The sequence below is a fragment of the Diplotaxodon limnothrissa genome, linkage group LG15, assembly GCF_057381915.1.
Source record: "Diplotaxodon limnothrissa isolate DT_005_m linkage group LG15, D_limnothrissa_male_GT1.1, whole genome shotgun sequence".
NCBI lineage: Eukaryota > Metazoa > Chordata > Actinopteri > Cichliformes > Cichlidae > Diplotaxodon > Diplotaxodon limnothrissa.
In genome coordinates this window covers 18,851,740-18,871,159 of record NC_140610.1, presented here as the reverse complement: position 1 = coordinate 18,871,159, position 19,420 = coordinate 18,851,740, and the positions used below count along the sequence as shown (strand labels likewise).

The 19,420-nt window shown below is 40.2% G+C and overlaps 2 protein-coding genes across 2 annotated transcripts in view; one reads left to right on the top strand and one right to left on the bottom strand.

Moving 5' to 3' along the window:
* map3k5 (mitogen-activated protein kinase kinase kinase 5) overlaps positions 1–19,183 on the bottom strand; it is a 95,349-nt gene extending 76,166 nt beyond the window's left edge. Inside the window, exon 1 of the mRNA XM_085373041.1 lies at positions 18,212–19,183. Coding sequence (XP_085229167.1) covers positions 18,212–18,638 — 427 coding nt within the window. The 5' untranslated portion in view covers positions 18,639–19,183. The remainder of the gene's footprint in view (positions 1–18,211) is intronic.
* On the top strand, positions 14,397–16,164 carry LOC146617392 (E3 SUMO-protein ligase ZBED1-like). Its single transcript, XM_085372794.1, has 3 exons — positions 14,397–14,865; positions 15,051–15,670; positions 15,758–16,164. The coding sequence occupies exons 1-3, from the start codon at positions 14,397–14,399 to the stop codon at positions 16,151–16,153; spliced, it is 1,485 nt and encodes a 494-aa protein (XP_085228920.1). The 3' UTR covers positions 16,154–16,164.
* Positions 19,184–19,420: the final 237 nt, after the last annotated feature.

Below are 19,420 nucleotides of genomic sequence, written 5' to 3'. Positions count from 1 at the left end.
ATGTTAAAAGCATTTTGGCTAGTGTGGTACATTTTGTAATTGTGGATATTGTGGATGACATTACACAAGGAAACAGAGAACAATGGTAATCTGCCCTCACAGGAAAGTTGGAAAGTCAGTACTGGAAAGTGTTGCCCCTGCCTACTATACAGAATCCATAGCTCAGAGTCACAGACCCATTGCAACAACAGCGCAGGGACTTATAATCCTTATAAATATTAAAAATATTAAAAACAAAAGAAGTTCCAGATTCCAATTCATTGGAAGTGTTTCAGCTCGCAGGTTCATAGTAGGCTTTTTAAACCACATTAAGGACAATGATTCCAAATTTCAAAAGGCTGATAAACACAGCGACTGCATTTCAATAGCACAGGCTATGAATGTTTGTGAAGCGTGTTCAGATGCCATGATTGCTTACCAATGCAACAGCAGAGTGAAATGCATGCCAATACAGCAGCAGACCTGCCAACATAGTGTTGACAGAAGGCTTCGTGAAGCCTGCAGAGGAGTTACTTGAGACTCCTCGTCACCCTTTTCGCATACAGTGGCATCTTTTCACCGCATCTGGTGTTTTACAATCACCTGGTATCACCAGTAAACTGAAATCTGTCTACATCAGTGAGAGATAAGACATGCAGAAAAAAATGTAAAAAAGAAATGAAGAGTAAAACATTCATACTGATGCCCTGATAATCCTGCTACACCTCCTACAGTTGGACCTGCCAGTGTGGACCAAAAGTAAATTGATTCCCTCGCCTACTGCTCAAAGCAGAGGAGGGAAAATAATTCAATACTCTGAACATACTCTCTCACAGTGTTTGACTCTCAGCAGCACTCGGCCTGGTGCTGTAGGTTCATCGGGCCTCAGGTGAGCAGCTCGGAGTGGAGGGCTTCGAATTTACTGGAGACTGTTCTGGTGTCTGTTGGCTTCTCTTTATGGATCCTTCCCAGCACTCTCCAGAGATCCTCCACCAGCTCCACATGCTCTTTCTGAAGAGGAGCTGGGGGATCAGCTCCATCTAAAATATTATGATCTAAAAAGCTCTGGAGCATTTTCACATGGATCTGGATCATTTCAGCAAAGCAGAGTCTCTTGTCTCTACTAGAGAGCACATGATTGGACACAGAGAAATCTATTTTAATGAGAGCAGGTTGTGGAGAAAAATAAACAATTGCTACCAGCAGCCTAAAATCATAAGCTATAAACAATACTGAGAGATTGTGTTTCAGCTATGCTATACATCCCTACAGCTGTAGATTAAGGTGACCTGTTTTGCTCACTCCCAGCTACATAATTTTATTTTGGACTCTTACAGGAACAGATTTGCATGATTCCCTACAACAAGCCCTCCCTCTAAGCTAACTTTCTTCTGATAGATTTGCCCCTTACAAACTTAAGGTGTGAACATCAGATGGATAGGGCTGCTGTGCTCAAAGCCAAAATGTCACGATCCTGGGTCTTATGACCCAGTGTTTTGAGTTTTAGTTCATTTTGATGTTTTAGTTTATGTAAGCCCTTCAGGTTCCTAAGTTCATTTGTTATCATGCCTAGGTGTTTCTAGTTCTTATTATTTCCCCCTCGTGTTTCCAACTATGGTAAATCTCCCCTGCTCTTCATGTGTTTCATGTCTGTGTCTTACATTGTGAAGTTCGGGTTGTCATGTCTACGTCTCATTATGTTTCCTGTTTTATTGTGAAGAGGTCTGGTGAACTTAGAAGTGAAGATTTGAAAATGAACTTCTTAACGCAGTCAGCATCACGCTTCAGTTCACATCAGTTGTCAGAAGGTGAAGGGTGAACTACATCAGATCCCAGGACAGCTGTGTGCAAAGTCTGACCCATTCTTCTTGAATAATCTTTCCGAATCATTATCTGAACCTCCCACTGTGTTTCAGAGCTTTAAATATTTACTGCTGATAACTACTGAACCTCTGTAGCCACTTCATAAAATGTGTACATCATTAGAAAAAAAATTGCTGCCCAGAAATCTGCCCAAAAATGAAGGATATCGTTAATAATCATTAAAGATATTGATCTATAAATCAAATTAAAGGTGAATAAATGTGAATATTGGTATCTATCTAATCCCAAAGATGCTGTATAAGTTTGTACTGGCACATTGGAAACTTTAGTAAGTTGCAATGCAAGAGTGATTTCAGTTCACCACAATTGTTCCATTACATTTCATGCGTCCTACGTCATCTAGCCGGGAAAGAGGAGGATACAGTGTTTGCATGTGTTGGTATGTGACCTTACTTTGACCTGATAATATTCCATATTTATGAAAATGCCGTTGACTTGTCATGATTGAAGAAATGCGATTACTGTAGCGGTTTATGCCTCGGTCACTCACGGACCAACGGCAAGTTTGACTCTACCAAGAGAGATAGTAACAGCGCTGGCACAGTGAATAACGCTTCGTTACCATCTATTACATAACAGCTACATATAAGAAGTTGTAACCATAGCGACTGTGAGGAAAACTGCTTTGAGTGATGTTAGTGAACCGAAGCCATCAGTGTGCATAGTAGTTGAGGTTTTTTCCCCTGAATGTCTAATGGAAAACAAGGTAAACAGACTCGTATTAGTGGAGCAAAGTGCAGCTGGAGTTTTACCCTGAAGCCCATCCTACACAGAGGACAGGCAGATGCTTAGAAATACCATCTCCATGCTGCTCTGGAAATATCCCCCTCCCTTGAAAAGGAACCTTCGAGAGCATAAAGTCCAAACAGTCTGCCAACTTTCCAGGAACAGCAGAGGATGCTTGTGGTGCTCTTGCATGCTGGGCCAGTGTGATGTTTACCTCTGGTGTTTCAAACGATGTTTAGCTGTTTAGCTGTCAGGATGCAGAGACAAACAGGATTAAAAGCTTCAGACTTGTTTATTTGGTGTCATACAAAAGGTATTGCTCAACGAATTACTGCAGTTAACCGTGTTCTCAGACCACAAGTGTTTATACTGTAGCCGTTCTGAGCTGCCACACCTAAACGCAGTATAAAAAAAAGGAACTTTTGTACTGCGTTTCTCTGTAAACTTTTATTTTGATCTGTCTATTGCCTAAAGGCACCATTGAGCTACACAGTGTGTTTTAGATTTTTATCTTTTATGCTAAGCACATTGAGTTTACATGCAATGAAATGCGCTATATAAACATAACTGACGCTGACAGAGACAAAAAGCTCCAGAGGGGTGTTCTGTGCTACAGATCAAATAAACAGGGGATCACAATGGCGTGTTATAAACTGAAAACTTGGCTTGAGTTGATGAAACAGATAAAAATAATGAGTTATTGAATTTAGTTTAAGTTTGATTAGGTTTTCTTGTTTTGGTGTCTTTTTGTTTTAAGTCCAATTTATCGTATTTGTTTGTTTTTCCTGTTTTTTTTTAAAATTGTATTTATTTTACTGATCTATGGTTTTGTAAAGCACTTTGGCCACCCTTGTTGCTTACGAATCTCATAATCAAAATTTATATTGACATTAAAAGAAACCTTTCATGATTTTCTTATTTTACGTATTACACACCCAGGATCTCCTTTTTCGTTTGGATACCTTAGTATGGTTATCTCATACATAACCATACTAAGGCAGCCAATCAGATGACAGTTGGCCTAAAAGGAGGCACTGTAGACTTACGGGAGACAGTGGACACAAGGAATGACAAATGAATGGATTGTTAATGATGCAAAGCTGATCTATTTCCATATAAGAGCATAGCTTCAAATAAGTGAAATGGATCCATTATAGGAACTTACAAACAACTCCACACTAATTGCTTTTTAGTTTTCCTGTATGAAGCACTAAAATAAAAATTTTAAAAAATTAGCTGCGTTTATATGTGAAAATGAAGTTTTCACAAATGAACTCCACAAGTTGTTGAATCCTGTAGTAATTTGTTTCTCATATACAACAGATAGCCATCATTCTCACTATTGTAAGTAGTCTGTTGGGTGTGGTGTAGGGTTCAGCACACCCACTGAATTCATGTGATTACTTGCACTACACTCATATGGGTGTAATTAGACATTACACAGAGTCTGAAGAAAACTAAGCTATCGACCAGCTCCTATCTGACTGTGCTGGTTAGTGGTCTTACACGCATCTTTGCTGAGTAATCGAGAGATTTCAGAGTTGAAGTGCAGGTGTAAAAAATCAGCTTTAAAAGTGATGCACAATTCCAGGTAGTAACAAGGCAGTGCAAGTTAGTTCCTTAGGGTGTCTCCATTACTCACATGGAATAAAATTTTTACAAGTTTATTTTTATTCTTTTGTTTATTCTTGCAGGAGAATACAGAAAAACTGCCTTTTTTCCTCAAAATAAACCCCTAATACTGGTGAAAAAAGACCATTCAAGTCTTTCTGCTAAGCTTTTCTGTTTACAAATACATTTCTTCTCCCACAGGAGAATATGGGACATATGAATGGATATTCAGTCATCTGACACCTCACCTAGCAGCGAGAGATTAATGTTCCCTTTATTTTTAGACCCATGTGCTTGAAAGAAACAACCCAGAAAAAAAGATCATGATGCAGGAAATGAGACCCGCCTGCCAGTCGCACGACTCTCCTGGCAGTCAGCTCCTCTTTACCTTTGCTCCACTTTGTTGCCTTTTCACTCGCTGAGATATTTTACAAACCACAGTGCAATGGCCCCCGAAGGGAAAACAGCTGAGAACAGAATGTGAATTCATCTACCGCTGACAAGCACGCTGGGAGAGACCTGTGCTGCAGTGCAAGCTGTCCCGACATGCCTACTTGATGTACTTCCTTGCTGTTGTTCAGTGAAACAGAATCATGTTATTGTCTGGTAAACAATTCCACTTTATCTCACTTGCTTCGCGTGACAGGACTGAGGAACTGTTGTGGTTGTTTGCAGAGTGTTGCATGGAAATAAAACGGCACCAGGCAGAAATTAGTGTATAAATACACCTGAAGACCTGGAAAAGTGAACTAGATAAGAAATTTTCCATCTGAAACAGCAGAAACATCAGACACCAGCACGACTGATAAACATTTCCTGACATGATTTCTTGGTATTTTTAGACCTATTCTTGAAAATGTTAAGGGTTCCTGCATTTTTTCCTTTTTTAAACTGGAGATATCAGGGGTATGACATCACATGTACTGGTTTTGAAGGACTGGAAGGAAACTTTAAAACCTTTTGGGTGCATACTGAGATACTTTGTCTAATTTCACATGGGCCACTATTATTTTATGCAAATATTCATGCACAATGCCTTTATACAATTAAAAAAAAGAAAAAAGACAAATTTAACCCAGCAGCTGCCCACTTCGCCTGTTGTTACATGAAGTTGCTGAATGTTATTTACTTTCTACGGTGTCTGGTAGTCACTTCACTGCTAATCGATGCCTGTGTGGAAACCCCTTAAGACTCATTGGAAGTAGTAACATTCATTAGTGTTGGTTTCAGTTGTGTTTAGATATTAATCGTGGATGTGCAATGTGGTTTCCAGTGTTTGTTTACCCAAGACCAGTGTTAAGGTTTAGCCAGCTACAGGTCATCACAACTAAGCCTTCAGTAGTGATTAATCATGTTCAGCTGTGGCTTTGCAGTGACTGTTGAATGGTAATGGGCTGAGCGTCAGTTCTCAAAGTAAAAATGCCTTGTTGGTGCCAGAGGTCAGAGGAGAACAGCCAGACTTCTATAAGCTGATAGGAAGGCAACAGGAACTCATATAACGACTTGTTACGACAAAAGTCTGCAGAAGAGCATCTTTGAATGCACAGCACAGAAAACCGAGGCTACAATTTGCATGAATTCAACAAAATTGGAGCACAGAATATTGAAAAAAAATTATCTGATCTGAGGAGTCAGTATTTCTGCTACACCATTCAGATGTTAGGGTCAGAATCAGGTGTAAATAACAAAAAAAGCACAGATCCATCTTGTTTTGTATCAACAGTTGGTTGATTAGAGCAGGGCGATATGACCAAAAATATTTATCACGATATACAGTTGAAAATTTGCGATAACGATATAACTGACGATTTAATTGACACTAGACAAAATACTTTACGACTCCACGACTTTATTAGTGTAAAAAAAACAAAACATCAATGTATTTTCACTTAAACAAGCAGCTGTTTTTATGTGCATTAAAGTTATATAAAAATTTAACAGTGCAAATGCAAATTCCTTGCTGACAGTTTAACCAAAAGGCATTTCCAGTGGAAATTGGCCGACATATCCTCAGCATAACCATGTATAATATCCACAAAACTTAAAAAGAGGTTATACACACACAACACGGTAATATTATGTTGAAGCACAGTACGTATCACTCCGCGAGGCGCCTGCCTACGATAGCCGTAATGCTCCAACAATCCATCAAGCGGTGCGGGTTCGTAGCTTAGCAAAGTCGTACTGAAACATTTGACAGATTTTCGAGCGCCGTGTACGACATAAAATCGTTTCGAGGTCAGTAAACACAACCAGAATTCATACATAAGGCACACAGGATTATAAGGGGCACTGTTGATTTTCAGAAAAATCAAAGGATTGATTTTAAGTGTGCCGTATTTTCCAAAAAACACGGTAATAATGACGGCCCGCTAGCATGCTCTACCAGAAATAGTGCTTTGTTGTGTATCTGACGGACCAAAGCTAAACCAGTTCCACACCACTGAAGTTGCAGTATTTTTACAAACCAGTTCTGGTTCATCCGTTTCATTCAACAATCCGCTTTTGCCCTTCTTATTCTCTATCGCCGTCATGTGCTAATGAAAACAAAGGCACTGCGCATGCGTGTTTTACCCATATTCTATCACCATATTTCATTTTCTTATCGTTGCCCAACATTATACCGGTATTACCGTGAACGGTATGATATGGCCCAGCCCTACACTGCATAATATAAAATAATAAGAAAATGATATTAAAATATAAAGACTTCAAGTAATTTTTCTTGTAAGATGTGGGTGGCATCCTCGAGCTAGACTAGATATGAAACTCAAACTAAATATGGAAATTAAAAAAACTTTACCGTTGTCTTTACAGAAACACCTCTTGACTCTAATATATGCGCACAATTTTTTTTGTTTTTTTTTTTAAACTGCCAACAAAAACTATTTTCTTTCACGCAAAAACACCCATGCAGTTTTGCATACATGCTGTGACCTTTGCGGTGGGTATGCAGAATCAAAACAAACCAGACAAAAGCTGCATACTGCATGTGAGAAAAGCAACTGCAAAGACAGATGAGTAAAACACACCTCCGCCGGAGCCTGGTTACAGCGTTATTATTAGACTCTGTATTGTGAACTTGTTGCATGCTGCCAAAGGTTTTCTAGTTGGAAAAAAAATAATGTAATAACAGCTGTTCTACTAGAGAAAAGAAACCACTGGTATCAAACCCACCCCCAAAAATCAAATAAATGCAAAATACAACCAGACTATTCTCATAGCTCTTAGGCTGTTCACTGCCTTATCATGATACTCAAACTGATAAGACAGAGTTCCCTGTCACGCACCATTGGTTTCTAAAGACAACCCTACCCACTCCTGCTGCATTTCACCTCAAATGAACCCTGATGAATCCAAATGGGAGCTTTGATATTCGGCTACTCCACCTCCTGTCCTATTTCTGGTGATCACTTCTGAGATATAAGCAGGATTTTATACAGCACTTACACTTATTCCAGCTGATAATACTGCATAGAAGGATGTGGGGTATAGTCATTGTCATGCATGTAAAGAAGAAGCTGCTTTTGATTCTGAACTAGCCTTTCCTTCCTTCCTTGAAAAGAAAAGAAAAAAACTTGTTAAAAAGCATTTGCACTTCTGCCTGGAATCTCCCACAGAGGTGAAGGCAGTCCTCCCCAGAGGCCAGCAAATGGCCCCTAGGCTAATTCCTCCTAACCTTGTGCCGCCTAACCTCTGAAAAGCAGCCAACCACTAGCGTAAACAGAAGGGAAGATAAACAACTTAGCAAAGGGCCAGCTGATGGGATTTCAGGGCAGTGCGGATTCACAGTCAGGAATCTTGAGTGTACATTCTTGTGCTGGATAAGAGACAGTGTCTGCTGGCGCCCGGCAGTGTTGACACTGGACAAAGCTGGACGTCACCCATTGTGCAAGGATTGCATCTGTGCTCCATTTCCGTCCACTTTTTCAGACTACAGTTTGCTTACAGTTTGCTTTGCTAGTTACAGTAGTTCACCAAATAGCCATGTGAGAAGCATTTCCTATTTTGTGACTTTACACTGCTGAACAACACTATCATGAGACCAGGTCACCTCATTGTTCGCTGCTTGTTGTTCACTTCTGCTAATGTTTATTACTGACATTTAAATGATTAATCAATAACTCTAATAAACATTAACTTTTAACAGAACAAATCAAGATTGAGGATTTGCTATGCAGTGGTGTTTACATTTGCCTGCTATGTTAAAGCTTCCTGGTTTGAGACTAGGAGGAGGATTGGTTTCGACACCACGAGACATTTACAATAATACAAACAATATCAGCAACAAAACTGTTTGCAGTTCCTACAATAACATAACTGTAAGAAAGAAATGGTTTGTGTTTGTGTACCAGAGGCCCGAGGGTTTGAGGGTTCTGTGCAGTAACTTCGCTGTTTTTAGTGCCTGGAATCTGCTGGAGCCACTGTTCCAGAGTTACAGCTCCTACTCCTACTGCTGCTACTACCACCGGGACCACCTTCCACATCTGCTCCAGCTGATCCTTCAGCTCCTGCTACCTCCACTCTGTTTTATCATGCTCCTTCTTTCTGATGTTTCCTTCTGCTGGGATTGCCACATCTATCACAACTGCAGTTTTCTGCTTCTTGTCAGCCATCACTGTAGCTGCTTGGCTGGCATGCAACTGTCTGAATTTTACTTAAAGTTTGCATTATTAGGGGCAAGTCTGATTTGGCCATGTTTGTGGCATTGATGCATTTTGGAGCGTTGTAATGGATATGTCTGACAAATGATGTCTTCTTTATGTTATGGCAGAATGTTTTTTTTGTTTTTTAACTTGGACTAATTTGCAAGTAGATGTTAGGATTTTCATTGGGAGTGACCAGGATGGACAAGATTAGAAATGAGTCCATCAGAGGGACAAAGTTAGAGAGCGGTTGGACATGTGCAGAGGAGGGATAGTGGATATACTGGACAAAGGATGTTGGAAATGGAGCTGCCAGGCAAGAGGAAAAGAAGAAGACCACAGAGAATATTCATGGATGGACTGAAGGAGGACATGCAGAGAGTTGGTGTGACAGACAGGGTGAAATGGAGGCCGACGATTTGTTGTGGTGACCCCTAAATGGAGCAGCCAACAGAAAAGGAAGAAGCAGTTTTACAGTTTATGAATGCTAACAATACTACCTCATGTTAACTGTATAACTTAGTATTCCACCTTCTCATCCAAATGTGGTTATCTCTACCTTTTACAGAAAGTCTATAATTTGTAGATGCTAAGGTACTTTCTGTTTTTTTTTTCAACCTCATTCACCTTGGTGCTCCATTATATACTCCTCTTCTCAATACTACTACATTGTAAACTGGGCAGCATGAAAACAATTTGTGAGCTAGATCTGCGTTGGCTGAGTGGTGCTGTGTGTGTGTGTGTGTGTAATGGAGTGGTAAGCAAACACTCAGGTTCAGGTAGAGCAGCTTTTAAAGTGCTCAGGAATTGTTCACAAATTCAATGTGCACCCTATAAATGACACAGTGGTTTAGTGTAATGATCAACAAGAGGGATAAAGCTCTACATACCACAGCTATGACCCAGCACACAAACACACGAACAGGTGCGCCATTTGATCCCTGGCAAATACTACAGTATTAACTGCTGCACTTTCAACACTGTAAAAAGTGTTTCGAAACAGGACGCATCAAGTTGTTGCACTGCTGCCAAGCAGTCGCTGCTCAACAAACTGAGTTAAAAACGTAAAACGAGTTTCTGATTCCAAAACAGATGATCAGAGTTTAGCATGTGCGTGAGTAGAGAAAGAAAGCCATCATCCATGAAGCTCAGATACTATGAATCACCATGGCAACAGATAAATAAAGAGCAGAGACTTCATTTTATTCCAGTGGACCGAGGAATATGAACACGTGTCAGCATGGGCTGCGATTTTTATTTGAAAAACGGGACTTTTAATCAGCTTGGGCCACTCTGCCAACGTTATACATGAGTAAGAATTTGATATAAAATATATAATTTATTTATACTGTCTGTGATAGTCCTATACTCAATTTGATTTTTTTTTTTTTATTGGATGAAACTGAAATCCTCATTTTGTCATTTAATTATTAAATCTAATAATTCAGGTGTAATTTGACACAAAGAAAAGGTATGTGACTGGAGATATGGAGAAACAGAGACACAGTTTAGTGATGGACATGTGATATTTGTTACCCAGATTGCTATAGACAATCCACCCGCAAGTCAGTCTTTATTAAATAAAAACTGTTTTTGCAGCAGTCTACAGCCACTGCATTTTCTCAGTAATTCAGGGAAGTTTAAACCTGATTTCTCATAAAGAATTTCATTATTTCTGCCATTACCGGATAAAAATGCTTAATGAGATTTACAGAAAACCTCTGCTTTAATGCTCCCCAATTTAACCATTTCTAATTTGATCTAATATGAGCCATCACTCATAGATAATGCCTCTCTTATAGATGTAGCAGAGGTGTTTTACTCAGTTCCTGGCAGCCTAATATTACAAATTCACATTTTTTTAATGAATGACTTACCGATAAATCTTTACAAACATGTTATAAGAAATGTCTCAGCTTTTGTAGACTCTGGTCTCATAAATTTAAGATATTTTAGTATTGTTTTAGAAGGTTGAAAGATTTTAAATCAAGAATGTTTGCTGATCTTTTACATATATTTTTGGTTTGATGTGTTTGTGAGACTGATTTAGGCAATTTTCAGTAGAAAACATGTCCAAGTTCAGATTTTGAATTTGTTGTTTGACATAATTTAATGACTGAATCTGAAACTATTTTACTCACAGTCAGAACGTCTGAAGCCAGCATTTAAAAAGTAACTTTAAAATACATTTAGTTTTGCTTTAGTCATTTCAGCCTCAACTTTACGCAGATATTCACATCACCGCCAAGGTCCAACTGTGACAGTCATTTTTCCATCAGTGTGACTGATTACAACACAGAAATGAGTCAGAAACATGGAGACTATAAGTGCTACAGGATTCTCATAATTAATCTGCAATATGATCGCTGTCTCTGTACTTATTGATTATAAAAGCAGTCGTGTAATTTACATAGAATGGTGAAGAAACATCTAACCGACGTTTCAGTGTTTGTAAAAATGGAAACTCCTGTCAAATAATTTGCTTCACTCTGAGCTTTGATAGCGACTTTATGTATGAAGAAATGAATCGGAGTATCAGCAGATGGTTCAGGTACGGGAGGGGAGGAAGAGTCAGAGAGAAACAGAAGAAAACCTGCCAGCGAGCAAGTGGCATTCTTAGAGTTTGTCACCCAGTTGACTGACTCAGAGTTTAAGTTGAACTACCTTCTGAAACAGAAAACTCTTGTCTCAGGGTGAGCAGCCTCAGAGTCCTTAGCTAAAGCTTCTTTCACTTCAGCCTCTGCCAAAGATATCAAGAGAGAAACAACTCAAGCACTGAATCCTGATGACTTTGTGTCTCAAGTATAAGATGGGCCATCACTGAGGCTGGTACTCCAGACTGGGGGCTGAGAATCAGGCTAATCACAAAAAATAAATAAATAAAGGAAACACATTCCCTGAAGTCTGATATACGCATCCTGTCAAAAGGACAGATGAAGATTATCTCATGGGCTAAGGGAAAGCATATATTTAAAAACAACAACCGGGAACTGAGAAAACATAAAAAAGATACAGATAAAGACTGTTTTTTTTTTTTTTTTTTAAATTTAAGATGTTTTAAATAAGTTATTCAATTTTCAACAGCCTCAATTAGCTGACAGAAATGTGCACATTTGTTCGGATAGAATTAATGGTCTAAATTCTAAAACCATTCAAGTGAAAACTCATATCCACCCATCTACAGCATAGCTACTCAGGAGAGGCAGTGGGATGAGAAACATGGCAGTGAGGGCATACCTGCTTCTTTTTTGCGATAGTTATAATAATAATAAAAGTTGTGTGTATATCAAAATCAGCAGGATGATGAAGTATGAATTTTTGCTTCACATTTTACTTCTCTGATTTTGTCCTTTCTGTAATTATTAGTTACTTGTGCCCAATTATCTGCTAACATGCTGTATTTTTTTTTATTTTTTTTATTTTAGATTAAATGACATTTGCTGCTTAATTTCACACTTGGCTCAAAATTGACATCTTATAAAGGAATATGACACATAATACAAATGATTTACTGAAAATGTAATTCAGCGTTTTCTACACAGATGTTAGTTTGTAAGATTTCATGTGTATTTGGAATTTTTTTTTATGTTTATTTTTGTACCCAACTGAGAAAACAACGTAATCTGTGATCAGTTTACTAGCAGACAACGTGCTCTCTATTATTTTAAAAGTCCGATCACTGCTGGCAAACCAACCTTGGCCCTTCCCTCCTGTGTTTTACCTACAGACTGGCTCACTGGCCAGGTTGAACTCAATATTAATTAGTTGCTTCTCCAGAGAGGCTTCTGTCACACAGTTGGATGCACTCCAACTCCACTCTCTTGCACTGCAAATGGCCTTGCTCTGCTTTGGAGATCTGCTGTGAAATTTACTGCGGATGCAGAGCAGAACAAGGACCACTATAATCTCGTATAGTTCCGTGACAAATTCCACACATACAGTAAGCATCTGAATTTTGAAAACACTGATAGGTACATATGTAATCTATTCACATCTTACTCATGTTTTTTTTTCCTCCCCCCACTTATGTTGGTTAATATCATGTGATCAGTGGTGTGAGTAAGATAGGCACAGCTACACAAATCTGACTTCAAATCTGAATTCTGACTCCATGAATAACTGGGCTGTAGTGACCAAAATTCCCAGTGATAAGATACGGTTAGCTATCACTGTTGCCAAACTTTTGCATCTACACTTCCTGTGTTTCATGTCCTGAGGGTTTCACAATCAGACTCTGCCATCTTTCAACCAAATACCCTCTTTGTCCACAGCATCATGCGGGGAGGACATGTAAGGACAGTCAGGAACAGCTTTTCATTGTATCAGAAGCAGACAAATGACAGAAACCAACAAGCTCACTCAAGTTTTTTGTTTCCGGTCTTTCATCTGCAAGAGGATAATGAAGAAGTGGTGTGTGAGTGAACAGATATAGCAATGTGTGTCTGGGAAAATGCCACAGCCCTCCCCTGTGTATTATGAGAAAATTCCACGGTAGCTCAGAGGAAAAAGACCAAACAAAACACTGGGAACATGATGTGTTTGTACAGCCAATAATATGAGAAGCAAGAAGCATGTCGAGCATGGAACAAACAATACACCTGTCTGCCTTCACTAGTAGGCTCTGATGTTGGCAATATAAGTGCTGTTACTGCAACTAAATATGGTTAATTCAGCTCTATCTATATCAGTTTATAATCACTACATTGCTATAGTTGGATAAAAATGTTATTAAATATACTTTTTCTATGCTACTTTTTGCATAATATTAAGAATTTGTTACATTTTAACTCTAAATTTTGCACAATTATAATATGTTCATAAGCACCTTGGTGGGGTTGCTGACCTTGTGTCCTGATTTTCATTACTTTTTGACAGTTGTTGCTAGGGCTGCACGATAAATCGAAAATTTATTGTCATCGCGATATCAGCCTGCGCGATGGGCCCATCGCAAAAGACGGCGTAAACTGCGATAATTGGGTACCTTAAAATGTTTACACACGTGCTGTAAAGAATTTACCAATCAAAGAAATCCATTTACACATTTGACCAGTCGAATAGAGCCCTTCACGGCATTAACCAATCAAATGGATTAGAGGCCCGCCTCCTACGCAGGTCGGGCGCGAACAACGCTGCAGCAACGAGTCAGAGTTGTAATGGCTGAGAGCGAGACGCGTGACGAGAATGCTACTGAACTCGTGGCTAAAAAAAAAAAATAGTACCTCACTTATTTGGAGGTACTTTGGATTTGATAAAGACGACGTTCTCCAAACACAGGTACTCTGCAAAACTTGCCGAACACTCGTGGCAACCACCAGAGGAAACACGACTAATCTCCACCATCATCTTCAATACAACCACAGAGAACTGTTTGAAGAGTTCCAGAAAGATAGGGCTAGCCAAACAAAGGTTGCTAATGTTAAGACAAAGAGCGCAGCAGTCCAACAGCCGTCTCTGTATCAGAGTTTTTCAAGTGGAATTCCTTATGAGAAAACGTCGAAGCGGTACAAAGAAATAACAGAGGCCATTACACATTTTTTGGCTAAAGACATGATGCCTATAAATACAGTTAGCAGAGAGGGCTTCACCAGTCTGATACATAAAGTGGACCAGAGATACCGCATCCCCTCACGAAACTACTTTTCACATGTCGCCATTCCACAAATGTATGAAACATGCCGCAAGACCGTCATGTTTGAACTGAGCCAAGCTGAAAACTACGCAAGCACTACAGACCTATGGTCAAGTCGTACAACGGAACCATATATGAATTTCACAGTGCACTTCCTCACCGAAGACTTTGAACTGAAAACACGGTGTCTAGAGACTGTGTATTTTCCAGACTCCCACACTAGTGAAAATATAGCCCATGTATTACGTGAGGTGTTAGCCAGCTGGGATCTTAAAGAAGATCGACAAGTGTGCATCACCACAGACAACGGTGCCAATGTTGTGAGAGCCACGGAGCTAAACAACTGGGTCAGACTTCAGTGTTTTGGACACAGGCTGCACCTTGCAATCGGTAAGTTTTATTCAAGGCAGATCTTTTTAGCAATGAAAATGTGCTATACATTATTATCAAATTGATATTGATAAGGATAATGTTACCTTTTTAGACAACTTTAGTTATAAATTTCAATTAGTTTTTTTTTTTAAAAAAAAAGGTTTTAAACATGACAGTTTTTTTGTTTCCTCTTATTTCTCCAGAAAATTCTATCAAAGATGATGCCCGCATTGCCCGAGCCATTGGACTTTGCAAAAAGTTAGTTGGACATTTTTGCCACAGCTGGAAAGCAAAGATGGCTCTGAAAAAAGCACAGCAGAAGCTCAACCTCCCAGAGCACACACTGATCACAGAATGCCCAACCAGGTGGGGTTCCAGGCAGAAGATGATTGAGAGAGTCCTGGAGCAGCAGCGGGCCATTTCTGATGTCATCTCAGCAGACAAGAAATCAAGACACTTGATTCCTACTTGGCAGGATCTTGAGGTACTGGAGTCTGTCAACCAGGCATTACACCCCCTGCAAGACTTTACAGATGCCCTGTCTGGTGAGAGCTACGTTAGTGTTTCATATGTAAAACCAGTCCTTCATCTGATGAAGACGTCGGTGCTTGCAGAGAAGGAAGAAGACAGTGATTTGACAAAATCAATTAAGAAGAAAATCCTCGAGTACCTGATTACTAAATATGAAAATCCAGCTACCCAGGAACTTATGGACATGGCGTGCTTCATGGATCCCAGATTTAAAGTCAGCTACACCAGCACTGATCGAGTCTCAGACATCAAGACCAGAGTGATGTCAGAAATGGAAGCAGTGGCACAGAAGGTATTCATGCATGCTTATATATAAAACCTTTCAATTCATATTTAGTCCAAAATGTTTACTTTTCTTATAATCTGCTTTCTGTTCCAGGAGAGAAGCTCCGCTGAACCAGAGGCCCAGACAGATGATCCACCCAGTCGTCCCCTGAAGAAGGCAAAAAAGTCCCTGGGCAGTTTCTTCAAGGCAGCTCCAATCCCTACCTCCTCTTTTATGCATCTCTCACAAGCTGTTGAAGCTGAGCTTAACAGCTACTTGCTATCCACGGCCATAGACAGTGAGGAAGACCCCTTGGCATGGTGGAAACTCCACAAAATGACATTCCCACAGCTAAGCAAGCTTGCAAGGAAGTATCTCTGCATACCTGCAAGTAGCTCACCTTCAGAGAGACTTTTTAGTACATCAGGAAACATAGTAACATGTCAGCGCACATGTTTAAAACCTTGGAGAGTAAACATGTTGGTTTTCCTTAACAAGAACTTGCCATAAAAAACATTCACTCAGGAAGGATGAATGCAAGATAGAGAAACCTTTTTTTTTTTTCAAAAAATTACAAAAATACACTACCTACATTGTTCTTAATTGTTGATAATATTAGTCTTGGCCAGTGCGACCACAAAGGTAGACAATTGTTCTTTGGTGTGTTCCCACAGCAGACAAGTTCTTACCTATAGTTTAATCTAGTAAAGTTTCCACTCCAGTTTTGACTTGCATCATAACTACTTGGTGAGTGGTAAAATGATGAACAACTGCATAGAGATAATTTGCAGTATAATTTAAGTTATGTTTATTTAAAACTAATTATAGAGACCGGGAAGGATGTCTTTCAGAATTCAAGCCTCAGAAATTTTTTTATGGGGGCAATGTTTCAATGTTTGACTGCACTTTGTTGTTACACTGCTAATACAGCAGCTTTCATTAAATAAAACTGTGCAGTAAAACGGAAATTATGTATTTGTTTTTTTTTTGCTATTTATTTTATCGCAAGTCATATCGTTATCGCAGTATTGATCACAGTTATCGCACATCGCAGGTTTTCCTAATATCGTGCAGCCCTAGTTGTTGCTAAGATTTGTGAGGCGGCTGGGTAGTGCATCGTTTAACACACTCTCCCTTAGCTTGGCGTGTCCTTCTACAGTGCAAACATATTATTGTTGGGTTGAACTGGTTGGGAACTTGTTGGGTCTAAACTGGTCATAGGTGTGGATTTAAGTACAAATGGGAGTGGAATTGTGACCTGGCCAGTTACCCGCCTCTCACCAAATGTCAGCCAGGATTGGCTCCAGCTCCCTGTGAGCTTAGCTGGATGAGTGGTTAAGAAAATAGATGGACCTTTAATTAGTGACTTCTAACCACTGTGACCTTAGAATTGATGCTTTTGTTTTAAAAAAATATAGTTTTTTTACCCAGTGACTTAATCTTAGTTTTGTTACTGTTAACACTGATGCAATTACCATTAATAAAACAGATATTTTCTTTTAGGAATTTTCTAGGTCTTTTATAATAAGGAAAAAAACCTGCATACTGCATATTGACTTTTATATATGTTGATCTTTTTATAGCTCCTGTCAGGTAAACTCTTTTTACTATATTAATAACGAGTCAAGCAATGATTGTGTCTTTAGGCTACCAGAGTTTGACAGTAACCCCCCTCAAAAAGAAAAAAAAAAAGAAAAACCCAAAACAAAATTAGCATCATTTGCAGAGATGCCACTGTTTGAAAGGCTTTGATGTGTCACACTGTTTTATATTTACAATATCTGCTGAACACGTACTGATACAATCTTAATGAAATGCAAACACTGGCTGCTGTTTCTGGCTCTCAAACAGAGAGATCAGCCATGTGCATTATAGTTTTGTTTTTCATGACTTAACCAAACCTTTTCAGTAGTATTTAGAGCCAACTGCTACATATACAACATGAATTAGAGATGGAAAGTGCTTTCTATCAAGGGATTCAAGTTAGCAGATTCCAGTGGAAAGACCAGGCTTGTGGCTCAAACTGTGACACTGAAGCACAATGCCGAACCCCACAATGGAAGAGGGGAAACTAGCCATAGGAGGGGGAACTCTAGCAATAATCCCCACATTAGTGGAGCAAATGATACAACTTCTCAGCAACTATTGTTCAATGAGTTCCAGCTTTGTTCATTTAAGTATACATACCACTGTGATCTAAAGGAAGCAACATCAAGCCATGACATGCAGAGCAATGGGATGTATTTAGGGAGTCCAGAGCAACCTGTCCTGCAGGCACAGTTTCCAACAACAGAGGTGATGCAGTAAACGTGATTTTCGAGCCCCTGAAAGGAATTTAGGGGAGAGGTTCTTGTGCTACTCTTTCATGAATTAAATGCCATTCCTGGGTCACTGAGCTTTAGTGAGGTCCACTGTGGCTTAATCATTATAATGGAGAGCAAAGATTAAGCCGAAAAAATAATAATCACTTTTATAAAATGTTTGTCTTCTCACTTGCTGAGGGCGGTTTGGGAAGCTTGTTGTGGGTGGATGTGGAAAGATTTATAAGCCTTTCTTCACTTGACTCACCTGCGTTGTAGAACCTGTCCAGCACGGCGGTCTCCCCGAAATCCAGTTTACCAAAGTTCACTGTCTCTAGCTTGCTGCCCACAGACTCGCAAGCGTCCTTCAGACACTGCAGGGCCATGCTCTCATGATTATTCTGTTGGCTGGCCTCTCCGTTCACCACATAGGCCACTGTCACCGGCCTGCTTTTGCAAGACTTTCCGGTGGACAGCAACCCTCCGGTGTCCAAAGGGCAGCTCCCGGAGATCGGGCTAAGTCCCCCACCTCCAGCCCCGGAATCATGCCAAAAAGTCCCGGCTGCGGGGATTCCACAGGCACCACCAACACCACTGCTGTTGACGCTTGTATTTTCCCCGCTGAGGTTCTCTCTGCCGGGGCCAGCACCAAAGGAAGGTACCGCTAAAGAGATCCCGTCCTGGTCTTGATTCATCTTTCTTCAAGTGTCTTTTTAAAGTGGGGATTTCGATGAGTGGCTTCTCCACCAGTCCTCCATGGAGAGCCAGCGTTACGCACGGCGGTTACCCATGGAGCCTCTGCAAAGGCACGACGTGCAACTCTGCTCCTTCCACACAGGTAAACAGTCTGTTAGGAGCAGAGGTGCAGCTTCACATCATGCTGCATGACTGCCATTGATTGCACGCTTGCAAAACACGCGAATAGGGGCTGCAGGTGGACCGAAGTCACGACGATATCCGAAGAGAAAACACAGGAGGAAAAGCCACCAAATCCGCGCATTCCGTCTCAGCCGTCGCAACAAATTCACATACTTCTCAAAGTTGAGCAACACAGCCACTGTTAGTGCAGCAACGCCCACGGGATCCACAAATGTCACACCGAGTCCAACTTAAGCTCACTTTAAATCCTCCGATCAGCGCAACGTCTTCTCAGCGCTGAAAAGAGAAAGCACACCGCGCACGCAGTCAAGGTGCCTTCATGTGTAGACAGACCCTGCCCAGTTTCCACTGTGATCTTCGAGGCCAGACTCACGCTCTGGGCGGAGAGACGATACTCGGAGCCTGGGTTAGTGGGGCGGGGACACGATGACCATATGTGGAGTTGTGTACTTCAGAAAGGGAGGAGTCCCTTCGAAAAACAAAAAACAAAAAACAAACAAAACCGCCCAAACGTCTCTGTGAGTCATCTGGAGCGAAGGTAAAAATGAATAGGTGATTAATTTATCAGCTTTTCCCGAAAATGATGAACATGGGGAAT